The 18,548-nt window shown below is 38.0% G+C and overlaps 1 protein-coding gene across 3 annotated transcripts in view; it reads left to right on the top strand.

Moving 5' to 3' along the window:
• The first annotated feature begins 542 nt into the window (after nt 1-542).
• Nucleotides 543-18,548, top strand: part of LEKR1 (leucine, glutamate and lysine rich 1) — a 214,155-nt gene continuing 196,149 nt past the window's right edge. For 2 of the 3 annotated variants that reach the window (XM_059888819.1, XM_024995787.2), the window contains exons 1-2: nt 543-646; nt 3,576-3,665. In XM_059888819.1, coding sequence (XP_059744802.1) covers nt 3,618-3,665 — 48 coding nt within the window. In that variant the 5' untranslated portion in view covers nt 543-646; nt 3,576-3,617. The remainder of the gene's footprint in view (nt 647-3,575; nt 3,666-18,548) is intronic. The other variant, XM_010801455.4, reaches the window with a different exon arrangement.

Raw genomic sequence — 18,548 nt, 5'->3', positions numbered from 1 at the left:
GGAGGCCTGGCGTGCTGCAGTCCAATAGAGTTGGACACGAGTTAGCGACTGAACTGAAATGTTAACATGACAACACAAAGTTGTGTGAACCACGTGGAAAGCCCTAGGTTATCACTTTATATAGACTCCAAAAACTAGTAAGAATTTGTTTTTTCTTCTCTATATCAGGGGTCAATGACCCCTGAGAAAAATTAACAGAAGAAAAATTGTAATAAAGGGTCACAGTCAGTTCAGCCGTTCAGTCATGTCCGACTCTTTGCGACTCCACTGAGGGGTGAGAGGTAGACCGACTTTGTCCTCCACCTCTGCCACCGTCATTCCAACCCGCCTCTGGGCTAGAAATGTCTCCCTCCATCCCTGCAGCCGCCCCCACGACTCCAGCCGGCCCTCCTCTGCCTCGCCCTTAGCATCCCTTGCCTCCCACTCACAGTACCCAGCGTATTGCTAAGCCCGTTCTTTGACCCCAGCCAGGAGACTTCAAGCTTCCGCCCAGGACTTGGCCCGGGGCGGCGCAGGGGTGTCCTGTTTCCGCGTTGGCGAGCGGCGTGTGTCGTGACGTCACCGCGCCTTGACGTCAGGCTGACGTGCAGCACGGTCTCCTGGGAGACCAGGAAAGCCTTTTGCCCCCGGCGGAATCGAAGTATAGGTGAGAGAGACAAGGAAAGGCTTTCTTGAGCCCCGGAATGACCTGGTCCCGGCGCGCACTTCCGAAGAAGAGGCGTGCTGGCACCCCGGGGGCAGAGCCGGAAAGCCGAGCCGTGGTGCCGCGCCCGGAGAATGGGCCCCGCGCCTTGCCCCTGACCCCGGCTGCTGCCTCTGTCGAGTCTTCGCGAGCCCGTCCGGCTGGGCGCCCTCTTCTTTGAGAGCGTGGCCAGGATAGGCCTCATTCCCGCACCTTTTCTTCTTCCCGCCTCCGCGGGTCCCGAGGGAACGGGGTTATAAAGGGACAGATTTCAAAACCCTTGCAAGCCGATTTTGGCTGTACTTGCAGTTAGTTTCTATTTGGAAAATCCTGCCCCTTCATAATGTCTCAAGACGTGAACTCCCTCTTCACCTGACCTTGACCTCATCTGTGGTGATTCACACTAAAGAAATAGTTCTTTAGGGAAGGGCCTGAAAGCTGAACGTGAGTTAATGGCCCAGCGTGACACTGGTGTCATGCAGGGAATCGGAAGTGAACGACTAGGGACGGGTCTGTATTTTTGACATCTTCCTTGTAATCCTGTCAGAGCAGGTTCACAAATACCTACGCGGCTACCGCTGGTTATCACCGCACCTCATGTCGAAGAAGAGTCGAGAAAGTGTGTAATGTGAGAGAATAAAAGGGCCTCTTTGATTTAAAAAGAAAAAAGCAAAATAATGAAAGTAAATTAAAAGTTAAAAAAAAAACCTTTTTTCCCCCTTTTGTTAAAGGGAAAGAGACCTCTCCCATCCCTTTCTTGGGAAACTTCTTATGGCTGTGTGCTTCCTCTGTTCCTTCAACATGTATGTATGCAAATCTTTTGAAGACCCAGAATATTTTTCTGGAGGACTGGGGAGCCATTTCTTTAAAATGTAAACATCAAGGGAAACAGGGCCCATATCTCCATATTACTTTGGGAGTTTAGTGCTTCTAGTAACCAAGTGCTTTGTCTAGAGATATGTATTCATTTGAACAAACGCTGTTAGCTAGCACTTCAATTACCAGGTGAATTTAAAACAAACTATGAAATAGAGTATGGCAAGCTCTGTTGAGGACAAATTATCTTTTATCTTTTTTTTTTTTTTATCTTTTATCTTGAGAACATGTATGTAGTGGAGTGTATCTGCTTGGCTATATTAAAAAGTGGGATTTCTTTCTGTGTTTGTAATCTTATTAGATTAGCTGTGCCTCACAGTTTAGTTAAATGCTTATGTGATAATAAAACTGCTTTCTGCATTGTGGGGAAATTTTCTGGATGGCAGGATTTAAAATTTTTTCCTCCGTAATCACACCTACCAATTTTTCCCACTCAGTATAGTAAGGCCACAAAATTGGAATAGATTTACAGTAACGATACTGTGCCACTAGATTCATGCTCTCAAATACATTTAGGTGTGAAATTTTAAAAAGGAAATTTAGTTGGTAATTTTAGGAAAAATTCTGCTCACAATAGAGTTTCATTAAGATGAAGCCATATTATTTTACTGATGGTGAGCTCACTGTAAAATGACAGGAATGAGAATAATGAGCTTTCTGTGAATAATGAGCTCTTGCCACATCACTGTGACAGTCTGCCAAACATCAGATTATTATGTACTTGGCCATGTGGGCCAATGTTCACTACATCAGTTAACTTTACTCTCTCTGTCCATACACATTGTATTACCTTTATCTTTAGGTTGGAAGACAGCCCATTAGTTATTTATTTTAAACAGCAGCTCATTAAACATGGAACTTTGCTAACAAGGGGGATTGGAAATCCATCCTTCCACCAATACTTAGACAATTAAAAAAAACAGGAACTTTTGTCAATTACAGTTTTCTTGACATCTTGCTGTGTGGCTGGGGTTACTTTTTCTGATAGAGTACTATGCCTGTTTAGTCTCTGTTTGTCAAAATCTTGTCCAGATCAAATGTAAACCTCCTCACTCACCTCCTCAGGAAGCCTTTGCTAATTCCCCATTCCCATGAGGAAGATAAGACATTTTTTTCCTGGAACGTCTAGATTGTTCCTTGTCTACAGCTCCTGACCCTCACGTCTTTCCTGCTGTGGAATTGTGCCTATATTATCTTACTCTGCTGTCCCCCTTCACTTCCCATTTATATGTGTGTATATATATATGTATCTGTATATACCCATACATATGAATGAACATCTCTCACTCCTGAAACTGGACAGTTTATTCTTTCTCCTTATTTGGGAAACATTAAAAAAAAGAACTCTAAGTGCACCTTCATTAATCTTGTGTGGTTTTATGAAAGTAGTGATAGAGTTTTATATTGAATTGTTTTATTATAAAATGAAAATTATTAAAAGTAAAACATCTGCGTAAAAATTATATAAATGTCCACTTTTGGTAAAATTGGCACTTGGCTTCTTATGCTTTAGTGACTTTTCTGTTCAGTGCTTGCCTATCATATTTAACTTGATAACTCTAAATATTTTTTCCTGTACTTGATTTAAACCAGCATTAATGTCACAGTTGCTTTCTTTTATCTGCTAAACTATTCTATAGATATTTTTTCCAGCAGCTTTTCAGGCGAAAAACTTTTCTTTTAAATGAAATAAATGGATCTGTTTAAAATTTTGTGATCCTTAATCTGTATTTGCAAAACAAATAACTAGTTGTAAGCCACTACAGAAGTTACAATTATAAAGTTCCAAAGAAAGAAAATGTTATTTTTAATTCAGTAGTCTCTCTAGGTCCTTCCTGTTCTGTTGGCCTAATAACCACATGAGAAAACCTCATTTGTAGCTTTTAACATTGAGTTGATGAAACAAACATCTGTGAAAATAGTTATACCCATTGATTCCCAAAACTTGTAGGAATTGATCTTATTAAAATTTTCTTCATATTGTTTTAATACTAATTATCACCATCAATGTTTTTAGATTATTTTACTTCAAAGCTCCTTCAGTATATTTTGGGAAATTATGGATCGTCATGTTCCCATGCATGCATTACCTGAAGAAATCCAAAAGGTATGTTACTATGTTATTATAGCACAACATTAGAATTTTAACAGTTAATTCTAAAACATGGGAGAATGCATTCAGAGGTTTTATATTTGTTTTAGTCAGGGGATCTGCAGTGAATTGGTGGAGTGGGGAAGGGAATAATTATAATAGTCAAAACTGTAGAATTCACTTCAGTGCCAAAAATGTTCAGCCTGTGAAAGAAGCTGGATATATAATTCTGGCATGGTATTTGACCAGGTGTTTTTGGAGCCCTTGTAAGGGCTTCAACAATGGCCAAATACTATACTTAGATATTTATCTAGCAGCTTTTCAGAAAATAAAAGACATAAATGGGTCCGTTTCAAATGTTAAGTAATCCTTATTATGTATTTGCAAAACAAATAATTAATAGTAAACCACTACAGAAATTTTCAGTTCAGTTCAGTTGCTCAGTCACGTCGGACTCTTTGTGACCCCATGGACTGAAGCACGCCAGGCCTCCCTGTCTATCGCCAACTCCTGGAACTTACTCAAACTCCTGTCCATTGAGTCGGTGATACCATCCAACCATCTCATACTCTGTCATCCCCTTCTCCTCCCTCCTTCAATCTTTCCCAGCATCAGGGTCTTTTCAAATGAGTTAGTTCTTCACATCAGGTGGCCAAAGTATTGGAACTTCAGCTTCAACATCAGTCCTTCCAATGAATATTCAGGACTGATCTCCTTTAGGATGGACTGGTTGGGTCTCCTTTCAGTCCAAGGGACTCTCAAGAGTCTTGTCCAACACCACAGTTCAAAACCATCAATTCTTCGGCACTCAGCTTTCTTTATAGTCCAACTCTCGCATCCATACATGACTACTGGAAAAACCAAAGCTTTGACTAGACAGACCTTTGTTGACAAAGTAATGTCTCTGCTTTTTAATATGCTGTCTAGGTTGGTCATAACTTTTCTTCCAAGGACAAAAAATTTTAGTTTGTAACTTTTAAAAAAATAATTTTTATTTATTCATGTCTGTGCTGCGTCTTCATTGGTGTTCAAGGGCTTTCTCTAGTTGCAGGGAGTGGGGGCTACTCTTTGTTGCAGGCCCTAGAGCACACAGATTTCAGTAGTTGTGGCACACGGGCTTAGTTGCTCCGCAACATGTGGAATCTTCCTGGATCAGGAAGACCCATGTCCTCTGCATTGGCAGGTGGATTCTTATCCATTGTGGCACCTGGAAGTCCTAGTTTGTAACTTTTTATGATGTAGAAATTTTAAGAGTGTCTCTCTAAAAGGGTCTATTTCAGTTTCACCTTAATTCTTATCTTTTACCATGTTTTAAGGCCTTTTATAGATATCAACTCATTTAATCTGGTTAACAATCAATTCTTTTCACCATTGCTATGCTATTTTCCTACCTGTTAATTTATATCTGTCCTCAGACAAAATCATTTCTCCCATATTTACTGTGGCAATGCATACATTGCTAACAGCATAATTAAAAATATCTCTTTGAAATTGATTAACAAATTACGAATTAAAACCTCAAACCTTAACTTTCATTTATCATTCAGTTTTTAAGGTAAATCTATAGTCAGTTTAAGATTAATCACAGTCCATTAGTTTTTAATTAAAAACTGCAGTCAGCTCTCAGGTATATTTTTATCTTTTATGCGTGTAATGCCTGTTAGCATTAATCATGCCATTGATTTAACTTGATGGTTACTTCTACTGCATGTCCTTTAGATTTATATAAACTGCAGTCTAGCAGGTCCTAGAAGGGAAGTCCAGTTACCATAAAAAACCTTTTATACCATTGCATTTAATTCACTTCACCTTTAAAGTTAGATGTAAGAGAAAGTTCAGAGAGCTCAGCTATGCTATGCTTACCTGAGAAATGGTACCTAGATGTGTTTGAATACATGGAGTGTCCTCACACTCTCTCAGATGATTTCTTTCCATGTACTACTAGCTGGTGTGGTAGACATAAAAAGAAACAAAACAATCTGCAAGAAACAATACCCATACTCAGATACCAGTCATCTATTAGGAAGCAGATATATAATGACATGAAAAAAAAAAAAGACCCTAAAGACAATGTTTGATTTAAATGTCATGTAAGATACTATCTTTTCTGAAAATAGAGAAAGTGGGAAGAGGAATCCTTGAGTATCATGATGGTCAAGGGAGGATCTTTATGCAGGAAATAGAACTGGAATTGGCCCTTGAAAGCGAAGTACTCCTAGAGACAGACAGGGAAAAGGTTATTCTGGGCTAAGTGAACAAAAGCTCACTGGTAAGAAAAAATACTGGCCAGGGTAGAGAATGTTTAACAACTTCAGTGTTTTAAATGCATGAAAGAGTATGTCTTTAACAGAGTTTTTAATAAGTTGAAGAATGTGGTTTTTTTCTTGTTTAAGGTACTTATATAAGTAAATTTTTTAAAAATGCTAAAACCAATCATTTTTAAATACACATATATTCTCAAATCTTAAATGACAGGGAGCTGTCTGTTTAATGCAGAGAGGTGGGGAGGCCAGGAGTAGCTTAGCTGCCTAAGGCCCTGGACAAATGAGTTGATTGTAGCCCTTGGTCTGCTGAATGCTTAGCCTGTAAAGTGCATCTTTGCACTTTTTCAGACTGAAGTTAGATACACTTGTACGACAAGTATTTATCAAGTGCCTGTAGTGTGCCAGACACTGTTTTGGGTACTTGATTATAAAGCAACCAAAAGTATGCACATGCATCCCACAGCCTGTTAGAGGTTGTTTTGGGAATGTCAGTTACTCGTTTTCTTACCTAATATTTGATTCCTCTAGATTGTCCATAATGTAACTGGTTAAAGCATATTTATTTAGTCAGCTTGCATACATTATTCTATATGCAAGCACATTAAACAGATATATAAGCTTATAATAGTAATAAGAGTACTTCAGATCAGAACCATTTCATTATTAAAGTTTAGTCGCTCAGTCATGTCTGATTCTTTGCAACCCCGTGGACTGTAGCTTACTAGGCTCTTTTGTCCATGGGATTTTCCAGGCAAGAGTACTGGAGTGGGTTGCCATTTCCTTCTCCAGAGGATCTTCCTGACACAGGGCTAGAATCCAGGTCTCCCACATTGTAGGCAGATGCTTTAGCATCTGAGCCACCAGGGATTTCATTATTAAGATAAAACAAATCTTAGGCTTTCATAATGACTTGGAAATTGTGCTATATTTCTTTATGGGATAAGAATGAGGATGGGTGGATCAGTGTACAGTGACACAGAAGACTTTTAGAGGCTTTTTTTCTTGTTCTTTTGTTAACTTTTTACGTTAGTTTTTATGCTGGCTCTTCTTTCTAGGGGATTCCCTGGTGACTCAGATGGTAAAGAATCTTCCTGCAATGCGGGACATCTGGGTTCGATCCCTGGGTCAGGAAGATCCCCTGGAAAAGGAAATGGCAACCCACTCCAGTATTCTTGCCTGGAAAATCCCATAGACAGAGAAGCCTGGCAGGCTACAGTCCATGGGGTTGCGAAAAGTCAGACAGGACTGAGTGACTAACACTAATGGCTTCTTTCTAGAGAAGCCCCTGCTGTATTTCCTTTTTTTTGCTGTGTGTAGGCAAGAAAGGTTAGTGTAGAAATCAGGAAAGAGAAGTGAGGGAAGTATTTTTCTTTCTGTACTTTTGCTGTATAATATGGAAATAGGATGGTTGATCAATTACTCGAAAGATATATGATAAAGGAAATGGAAATGACTGTACTACACTGTACACACACTAGTAAAATAGGTAGCAGTAGATAAGAGTTGCAAGAGAATATAAATGTGGTGGGGGAGATGGCCAACAAAGGAAAAGTATGGAGAATACCGATAATACTAAGCTCTAGTTAGTCCATTACCTTATTAGAAAGAGAAGATTGTTAAATCCTCTTGCCACTAGTCTTATCTTCTTAGGAAATCTTAAGGAAGAAAGAAAAAGATAATCTTTTGACAACCACTCCCAGATCTTTTTGTTTTTTTATCACAATTTCTGACTGAGCATAAACACATTTCAGATTCCCATCTCCACAAGTAGCAGAAAATGTCAAACAGACTAATGGGCTGGAAGGCAAGACTATACTCATCCCCTTTGTCTGCTGCTGGACTCTACAGCTTACTTCTTTATGTACTTAGACTATATCTCTAAATATACTCTCTAGACAAAGTTGACTCCTGCCTGTTTCTGACTTCCAATAAGTAGCAGCTTTGCTGGAATTTTCATCTAGCAGACTGAAAGCAGAATGCACTTGTAATGATAGTACACTTTGTGTTTAGTATTTTATTGCCACAATTAAAATTAAAACACTTACAGATTAGCAAAATAATAATTATATATTTCTTCCCTTCCTGAATGTGCACCTATTTCAGAAACATATGGAGTCTTTTTAGAAAGAAGAACAATGAGTAATATTCCTTTTTGCTGTTTTTGCTAGAAGATATACACAGAAGTCAGAACCTCAACAAATCAGTGGAAAACTCAGTTATTTTGCAAAAGTAGAACTGATCTCTTGTTATTTTTTAATGGTGACAAAATGAGCACTTTTAATGGGATTTTAGCCTCAGGAGATATTTATTATCACAGGACACAAAGTAAAATAAAGAGACCAGAGTTGTTTATTTTATAATACAGAAGTGGCAGTGCAAGGGCTGGAGAGCAGGCTGTTCTTTCTGGGATAACAATCCCTTTCCCTACCAGCAACAGCTCATTTTGTCCTGTTTCAGTAATTTTAGTACTTTGGAACTTTGAAATTTATTCAGAATAACAGTTTTATATTTCCAAGCACAGGTTGTCATTGCCAGAGAAAATAAACTTAATTTTCTAGGTCATTTTGGGCCACTGTGGCTAGGATCAGATTTTGTGTTGAATTAAAGTAGAGGAAAAGGAGAGAATATCATTGAAACATTAGCGCTATTATCCTGAAAAAGTAGTGATATGTCTATATGTGTGGGGGTATATGTGTCTTTTTAAGCAATTGTAGTTTTGAAACTTACAAAAGACATAAGAAGCTATATAATTTTTGAAGAGACTGTTCACTTAATATTGTGACCCAAGAGAGTTCATTAGGGAAAACTTAAAAAAAAAAATAACTATGAATATTGAAAAGTCTGTATTTGTTAATTTGTAGTCCAAAATACCGGAGAAGGCAATGGCACCCCACTCCAGTACTCTTGCCTGGAAAATCCCATGGATGGAGGAGCCTGGTGGGCTGCAGTCCATGGGGTCGCTAGGAGTTGGACATGACTGAGCGACTTCCCTTTCACTTTTCACTTTCATGCATTGGAGAAGGAAATGGCAACCCACTCCAGTGTTCTTGCCTGGAGAATCCCAGGGATGGGGGAGCCTGGTGGGCTTCCATCTATGGGGTCACACGGAGTCGGACACGACTGAAGCGACTTAGCAGCAGCAGCAGCAGCAGCAGTCCAAAATACTTTTGCTGCCTGGCCATAGAGAGTCCCAGAATTTACTAAGGTGAAGTTTTCTAGAAAAATAGGTGTTAGGGTAAATATACTTTGGAGGTATATTTAAATCTAAACATAGTCATGTCATGTATAATTTGTATATGAAGACAACACTTCTTAAAATTGCTTATTGAAATTTCTCTGTGGATTAATCTCTAGCATTTTATTACCAGCTTTATTTATATTTTATTATTTTGAAACCAAACCTTTTATTTCAAGATCATTGTAAACTCACAAGCAGTTGTGAGAAATACCAAGACATCTCATGTACCCTTCCCCCAACTTGCTCCAATGGTAACATCTGGCAAAACTCCACTAGATATCACAACCAGACATTGACACTGACACAGTTAAGGATTCTGTGACAACAAAGATTCCTCATGTTGCCCTTTTATAGCTACATTCACCTCAACCTCTGCTTTCACGTGCCTCCACTATCCTACCCCCAATTCATGACCTCTAGCAACCAGTGATCTGGTCTCCCAATAATTTTGTCACCTCAAGAATGTTTTAAAAATGGGATTATGCAATATGTAGTCTTTGGGATTAGTTTTTTTTTTTTTTTTTTGAATCAGTGTAATTATCTGGAGTTTTACACATATTGTTGCTTATATTTGTAGTTAATTCCTTTGTGTTGCTGAGTAGCATTCCATGATATAAATGTACTGCAATTTATTTAACCTGTTGAAGAACATCTGAGTTTTTCCTGTTTGGGGCTATTATGTATAAAGCTGCAGTAAATATTAGTGTACAGGTTTTTATGTGAACTTGTGTTTTTATTTTCATAGGACAAATGCTCAAGTACAATTGCTAGATTGTTTGGTAGTTGCATGTTCAGTTTTCTAAACACTGCCAGAGGGCTGTAACATTTTACATCCTCACCAGCAGTGTATGAGTGATCCAGTTTCTCTGCATGTTTAGTATTTGATGTCATTGGTTGAAAAAAGTTTTATTGGGATATAGTTAATGTACAAAATTATATGTTTCAGGTGTACAGCATAGTAATTCACAATTTTAAAGGTTATATTCCATTGATAGTTATTATAAAATATTGGCTATATTCCCTATGATCTATAATATATCCTTGTGGCTTATTTATTTTATATATAATAGTTTATACCTCTTAATCCCCCATCCCTAACTTGCCCCTTTTCCTTTCCCCCTCCCCAGTGGTAACCACTAGCATGTTCTCTTTATCTGTGATTCTGTTTCCTTTTTGGCATATTCAGTAGTTGTATTTTTTAGATTCTACATATATGTGATATCATATAATATTTGTCTTTGTCTGACTTATGCCACTCAGCATAGTACCCTTCGAGTCCATGCTTGTTGTTGCAGATGGCAAAATTTCATTCTTTTAATGGCTGAGTAATATTCCATTCACATCTTCTTTATCTGTTCATCTGTTGATGGACACTTAAGTTGTTTCCATATCTTGGGCATTGTAAATAATGCTGCTGTGAACATTGTGGTGCATGTCTCTTTTTGAATTAGTATTTTCATTTTTTTCTGGATATACACCCAGGACTGGAATTGCTGTATCATATGATAGTTCTACTTTAGGGGTTTTTTTTTTTTTTTTGAGAAACCTCTATTCTGTTTGCAAAAGTGGTTGCATCAATTTACATTCCCACAAACAGTGTCTGAGGATTTGTTCTTCCTTGCATCTTCGCCCACTTTTGTTAATTTTTTTTTTATGTTGGCCATTCTTAATAGGTGTGAGATGATATCTTTGTGATTTTTAATTTTCATTTCTCTGATGATTAACAATGTTGAGCATCTTTTCAAGTGCCTATTTGCCATCTGTATGTATTCTATGGAAAAAGATTTATTCAGGTTTTCTATTTTTAAATTGGGTTTTCTTTTTATATCAAGTTCTATGAGCTGTTTGTATTTTGATTATTAATCCCTTATCAGTCATATCATTTGCAAATTTTTTTCCCATTCCATAGGTTGTCTTTTTGTTGTTGTTGAAGGTTTCCTTTGGTATGCAAAAGCTTTTCAGCTTGATTAGATCTCATTTGCTTATGTTTGCTTTTGTTTCCTTTGCTTTGGAAGAAAGATCAAACAATACTGTTATGATTTATGTCAAAGAGAGTTTTTGTCTGTTTTCTTCTAGGAGTTTAATGATTTCTGGTCTTACCTGTAGGTCTTTAATCCAGTTTGAGTTTATTCTTGTATATGGTGTTAGAAAATGTTCAAGTTTCATTTTTTTTACATATAACTGTCCTATTTTCCCAACAGCACTTAATGAAGACTGCCTTTTATCCAATTTTCTACTATATATTCTTGTTGCCTTTGTAGTAGATTAATTGACCATAAGTGTGTTGGTTTGTTTCAGGACTCTCTCTTCTGCTGCAGTGATCCATGTGTCTGTTTACTGTTTTTATACCAGAACCATACTGTTCTATTGCTGTAGCTTTGCATTATAGTTTCAAGTCAGGGAACATGATACCTCTAGTTCTGTTCTTTCTCAATATTATTCTAGCTATTGAGGGTCTTTTGTATTTCTATCAGTTCAGTTAAGTTCAGTTGCTCAGTCATCTCCGACTCTTTGCGACCCCATGAATTGCAGCATGCCAGGCCTCCCTGTTATCACCAACGCCTGGAGTTCACTCAGACTTACGTCCATCGAGTCAGTGATGCCATCCAACCATCTCATCCTCTGTCGTCCCCTTCTCCTCCTGCCCCCAATCCCTCCCAGCATCAGAGTCTTTTCCAATGAGTCAACTCTTCGCATGAGGTGGCCAAAGTACTGGAGTTTCAGCTTTAGCATCATTCCTTCCAAAGAAATCCCAGGGCTGATCTCCTTCAGAATGGACTGGTTGGATCTCCTTGCAGTCCAAGGGACTCTCAAGAGTCTTCTCCAACACCACAGTTCAAAAGCATCAATTCTTCAGCACTCAGCTTTCTTCACAGTCCAACTCTCACATCCATACATGACCACAGGAAAAACCATAGCCTTGACTAGACGGACCTTTGTTGACAAAGTAATGTCTCTGCTTTTGAATATGCTATCTAGGTTGGTCATAACTTTCCTTCCAAGGAGTAAGCGTCTTTTAATTTCATGGCTGCAGTCACCATCTGCAGTGATTTTGGAGCCCAAGAAAATAAAGTCTGACACTGTTTCCACTGTTTCCCCATCTATTTCCCATGAAGTGGTGGGACCGGATGCCATGATCTTCGTTTTCTGAATGTTGAGCTTTAAGCTAACTTTTTCACTCTCCACTTTCACTTTCATCAGAAGGCTTTTGAGTTCCTCTTCACTTTGTGCCATAAGGATGGTGTCATCTGCATATGTGAGGTTATTGATATTTCTCCCAGCAATCTTGATTCCAGCTTGTGTTTCTTCCAGTCCAGCATTTCTCATGATGTACTCTGCATAGAAGTTAAATAAGCAGGGTGACAATATACAGCCTTGATGTACTCCTTTTCCTATTTGGAACCAGTCTGTTGTTCCATGTCCAGTTCTAACTGTTGCTTCCTGACCTGCATATAGGTTTCTTAAGAGGCAGGTCAGGTGGTCTGGTATTCCCATCTCTTTCAGAATTTTCCACAGTTTATTGTGATTCACACAGTCAAAGGCTTTGGCATAGTCAATAAAGCAGAAATAGATGTTTTTCTGGAACTCTCTTGCTTTTTCCATGATCCAGCGGATGTTGGCAATTTGATCTGTGGTTCCTCTGCCTTTTCTAAAACCAGCTTGGACATCAGGAAGTTCACGGTTCACGTACTGCTGAAGCCTGGCTTGGAGAATTTTGAGCATTATTTTACTAGCATGTGAGATGAGTGCAATTGTGTGGTAGTTTGAGCATTCTTTGGCATTGCTTTTCTTTGGGATTGGAATGAAAACTGACCTTTTCCAGTCCTGTGGCCACTGCTGAGTTTTCCAAATTTGCTGGCATATTGAGTGTAACACTTTTACAGCATCATCTTTCAGGATTTGAAATAGCTCCACTGGAATTCCAGGACCTCCACTAGCTTTGTTTGTAGTGATGCTTTCTAAGGCCCACTTGACTTCACATTCCAGGATGTCTGGCTCTAGGTCAGTGATCACACCATCGTGATTATCTGGATCGTGAAGATCTTTTTTGTACAGTTCTCCTGTGTATTCTTGCCATCTCTTCTTAATATCTTCTGCTTCTGTTAGGTCCATACCATTTCTGTCCTTTATTGAGCCCATCTTTGCATGAAGTGTTCCCTTGGTATCTCTAATTTTCTTGAAGAGATCTCTAGTCTTTCCCATTCTGTTGTTTTCCTCTATTTCTTTGAACTGATCGCTGAGGAAGGCTTTCTTATCTCTTCTAGCTATTCTTTAGAACTCTGCATTCAGATGTTTATATCTTTCCTTTTCTCCTTTGTTTTTTGCTTCTCTTCTTTTCACAGCTCATTGTAAGGTCTCCCTAGACAGCTATTTTGCTTTTTTGCATTTCTTTTCCATGGGGATGGTCTTGATCCCTGTCTCCTGTACAATGTCATGAACCTCATTCCATAGTTCATCAGGCACTCTATCAGATCTAGTCCCTTAAATCTATGTCTCACTTCCACTGTATAAGGGATTTGATTTATATCATACCTGAATGGTCTAGTGGTTTTCCCTACTTTCTTCAATTTAAGTCTGAATTTGGTAATAAGGAGTTCATGATCTGAGCCACAGTCAGCTCCCAGTCTTGTTTTTGTTGACTGTATAGAGCTTCTCCATCTTTGGCTGCAAAGAATATAATCAATCTGATTTCAGTGTTGACCATCTGGTGATGTCCATGTGTAGAGTCTTCTCTTGTGGTGTTGGAAGAGGGTGTTTGCTATGACCAGTGCATTTTCTTGGCAAAACCCTATTAGTCTTTGCCCTGCTTCATTCTGTATTCCAAGGCCAAATTTGCCTGTTACTCCAGGTGTTTCTTGACTTCCTACTTTTGCATTCCAGTCCCCTATAATGAAAAGGACATCTTTTTTGGGTGTTAGTTCTAAAAGGTCTTGTAGGTCTTCATAGAACCCTTCAACCTCAGCTTCTTCAGAGTTACTGGTTGGGGCATAGACTTGGATTACTGTGATATTGAATGGTTTGCCTTGGAAACGAACAGAGATCATTCTGTCGTTTTTGAGATTGCATCCAAGTACTGCATTTCGGACTCTTTTGTTGACCATGATGGCTACTCCATTTCTTCTGAGGGAATCCTGCCCACACTAGTAGATATAATGGTCATCTGAGTTAAATTCACCCATTCCAGTCCATTTTAGTTCGCTGATTCCTAGAATGTCGATGTTCACTCTTGCCATCTCGTTTGACCACTTCCAGTTTGCCTTGATTCATGGACCTGACATTCCAGGTTACTATGTAATATTGCTCTTTACAGTATCGGACCTTGCTTCTATCACCAGTCACATCCACAGCTGGGTATTGTTTTTGCTTTGGCTTCATCCCTTCATTCTTTCTGGAGTTATTTCTCCACTGATCTCCAGTAGCATACTGGGCACCTACTGACCTGGGGAGTTCCTCTTTCAGTATCCTATCACTTTTCCTTTCCATAGTGTTCATGGGGTTCTCAAGGCAAGAATACTGAAGTGGTTTGCCATTCCCTTCTCCAGTGTATCACATTTAGAAATACATAAATGTATTCCTATGCAATTTATAAAACTGTTGTAGTTATATGAAAAATGCCATTGATATTTTGATAGGAATTGCATTGAATGTGAAGATTGCCTTTAGTAGTATGGTCATTTAAACAGTATTCTTACAGTTCATAAACATGGTATATATCTTTTCATCTGTTTGTTTCATCATCAGTTTCTTTCATCTGTGTCTCATAGTTTTCCCTACCTCCTCAGGTAGGTTTATTCCTGGGTTAATTTTATTCTTTTTGATATGACTGTTTCTTTAATTTCTCTTTCTGTCTTTTAAAAAAATTATTTATTTATTTTTAATATAAATATATTTATTATAATTGGAGGCTAATTACAATATTGTATTGGTTTTTACATACATCAACATGAATCTGCCACAGGTGTACACGTGTTCCCCATCTTGAACCCCCTCCCACCTCCCTCCCCATACCATCCCTCTGGGTCATCCCAGTGCACCAGCCCCGCGCATCCTGTATCATGCATCGAACCTGGACTGGTAATTCTTTTCACATATGATATTATACATGTTTCAGTGCCATTCTCCCAAATCATCCCACCCTCACCCTCTCCCACAGAGTCCAAAAGACTAATCTCTCTTTCTGATAGTTTATTGTTAGTATATAGAAATGCAACAGATTTCTGTACATTCATTTTCTATCCTGCAACTTTACTGAATTCATTGATGAGCTCTAGTAGTTTTTTGTTGGTATCCTTAGGATTTTCTATGGACAATATTGTGTCATTTGCAAACTATGACAGTTTTACTTCTTCCTTTGCAATTAGAATTCTTTTATTTATTTTTCTTACCTAATTGCCATGGCTAAGACTTCCAATACTATGTTGAATAAAAGTGGCAAGAATGGGCATTGTCTTATTCCTAATATCAGAGGAAATACTTTCATTATTGAGTATGATGTTAGCTTTGGGCTTGTCATACATGGCCTTTATTATGTTGAGGTATGTTATATCTATACTCACTTTGTGAGAGTTTTTATCATAAATGGGTGTTGAATTTTGTCAAGATTTTTCTGGACTCCAAAATCACTGCAGATGGTGATTGCAGCCATGAAATTAAAAGATGCTTACTCCTTGGAAGGAAAGTTATGACCAACCTAGATGGCATATTAAAAAGCAGAGACATTACTTTGCCAACAAAGGTCCATCTCGTCAAGGCTATGGTTTTTCCAGTGGTCATGTATGGATGTGAGAGTTGGACTATAAAGAAAGCTGAGTGCTGAAGAATTGATGCTTTTGAACTGTGGTGTTGGAGAAGACTCTTGAGAGTCCCTTGGGCTGCAAGGATATCCAACCAGTCCATCCTAAAGGATATCAGTCCTGGGTGTTCATTGGAAGGACTGATGTTAAAGCTGAAACTCCAGTACTTTGGCCACCTGATACAAAGAGCTGACTCATTTGAAAAGATCCTGATGCTGGGAAAGATTGAGGGCAGGAGGAGAAGGGGACGACAGAGGATGAGATGGTTGGATGGCATCACCAACTCAATGGACATGGGTTTGCGTGGACTCCGGGAGTTGATGATGGACAGGAAGGCCTGGTGTGCTGCAGTTCATGGGGTTGCAAAGAGTAGGACACGACTGAGCGACTGAAGTGAACTGAAGGTGATCATATGGTCCTTATTCTTCAATTTATTAATGTGGTGTATTACATTGATATACAGATATTGAAAAATCTTTGCAACCCTGGGATAAATCCCACTTGAGCATGGTTTATGATCCTTGTAATGTATTGTTAGATTCAATTTAATAATATTTTGTTGAGGATTTTTGCATCTGTGTTCCTCAGTGATATTGGCCTGTAGTTTCTTTTGTCTGGGTTTAGTATAAGGGTGATGCTGGCCTCATAGAGTGTGTGGAAGCATTCCTTCCTCTGCAGTTTTTTGGAATAGTTTGAGGAAGATAGGTGTTAACTCTTCTCTAAATGTTTGGTAAAATTCACTTGTGAAGCTGTCTGCTCTTGGACTTTTTTTTTTCCCTGAGTTTTAAAATAATTGATTCAATTTCATTACCAGTAGTTTGTCTGTTATAGTTTCTGTTTCTTCCTGTTTCAGCCATGGGAGTCCTGTTTCCTAGAAATTGTAAATTTCTGGGAATTTGTCCATTTCTTCTAGGTCATCCATTTTATTGGCATATATTTGTTCTTAGTAGTCACTTACAATCTTTTGTATTTTTATGATGTTGGTTGTAACTTATTTTTCATTTCTGATTTTATTAATTTTTGTCTTTTCTCTTTTTTCTTGGTGAGTCTGGCTAAAGGTTTATCAATTTTGTTTACCTTTTCAAAGAACCAGCACTTAGTTGTACTGATCTTTTCTATAATTTTTAGAGTCTCCATTTAACTTGTTTCTTCTCTCATCTTTATGGTTTTTCATTCCACTAACTTTGGGTTTTGTTTGGTTTTCTTTTTCTAGTTCCTTTAGGTGTAAGGTTAGGTTGTTTATTTGAGATATTTCTTGTTTCCTGAGTTAAACTTTTATTGCTACAAACTGTCCTCTTTTTCTGTGTCCTTTTGTTTTGTTTTCATTTTCATTTAATTTTTGTAATTTTTAATTACAAAGTAATTTTAAATTTCTTTTTTTTAAATTAAAAGAAATTTAAAATTTCTTTTTTCCAAGTAATTTTTTAATTTCTTTTTTTATTTCTCCAGTGAACCATTGGTTGTTTAGTAGTATATTGTTTAGCCTCCACATTTTTTTTTTTTTTAAGTTTTTTTCCATTGTAATTGATTTGTAGTCTCATAGTATTGTGGTTGGAAAAGATACTTGATATGATTTCAGTTTTCTTAAATTTTCCAAGTTTTGTTTTGTGGCCTAGTATGTGAACTGTCCTGGAGAATGTTTCCAGGCACTTGAAAAGAAGCATATTCTTCTGCTTTGTAATGGTGTATGTTCTATGTATATCTATTAAGTTCATCTGGTTTAGTTTGTAATTTAAGGCCAGTGTTTCCTGATTAATTTTCTGCTTGGATGATCTCTCCATTGATGTAAGTGTGATGTTAAATCCCCTACTATTATTGTATTACTGTCAATTCCTTCCTTTATATCTGTTAGTATTTGCTTTATGTATTTAGATGCTGCTTTATTAGGGCTTATATATATTTGTGATTATTATATGTTCTTGGATTTAGCACTTGATCATTTAATGTCTTTGTCTCTTGTAACATTCTTTATTTTAAAGCCGATTTTATCTTATGTAGGTATTGCCAACCCGGCTTTCCTTTGATTTCCATTTGCAATGAATACCTTTTTCTATCCCTTCATTTTCTTTTTTTTTTTTTTTTTTTCTCCAATTTTATTTTATTTTTAAACTTTACATAATTGTATTAGTTTTGCCAAATATCAAAGTGAATCCGCCACAGGTATACATGTGTTCCCCATCCCAAACCCTCCTCCCTCCTCCCTCCCCATACCATCCCCCTGGGCCTTCCCAGTGCACCAGTCCCAAGCATCCAGCATCATGCATCGAACCTGGACTGGCAACTCGTTTCCCACATGATACTTTACATGTTTCATTGCCATTCTCCCAAATCTTCCCACCCTCTCCCTCTCCCACAGAGTCCATAAGACCGTTCTATACATCAGTGTCTCTTTTGCTGTCTCGTACACCGGGTTATTGTTACCTATCCCTTCATTTTCAATCTGTTTGTGTCTTTAAGTCTGAAATGAGACTGTTGTAGGCAGCATATATACTGATCTGGTTTTTGTTTCCATTGAGCCACTCAAGGTGTTTTGATTGGAGCATTTAATCCAGTTATATTTAAAGTAATTACTGATACCTATGTTCTTATTGGCATTTTGTTA

The sequence above is a fragment of the Bos taurus genome, chromosome 1 (assembly GCF_002263795.3).
Source record: "Bos taurus isolate L1 Dominette 01449 registration number 42190680 breed Hereford chromosome 1, ARS-UCD2.0, whole genome shotgun sequence".
NCBI lineage: Eukaryota > Metazoa > Chordata > Mammalia > Artiodactyla > Bovidae > Bos > Bos taurus.
Note: the sequence above shows the minus strand (reverse complement) of the source record. Positions and strands in the feature narration are given on the sequence as shown.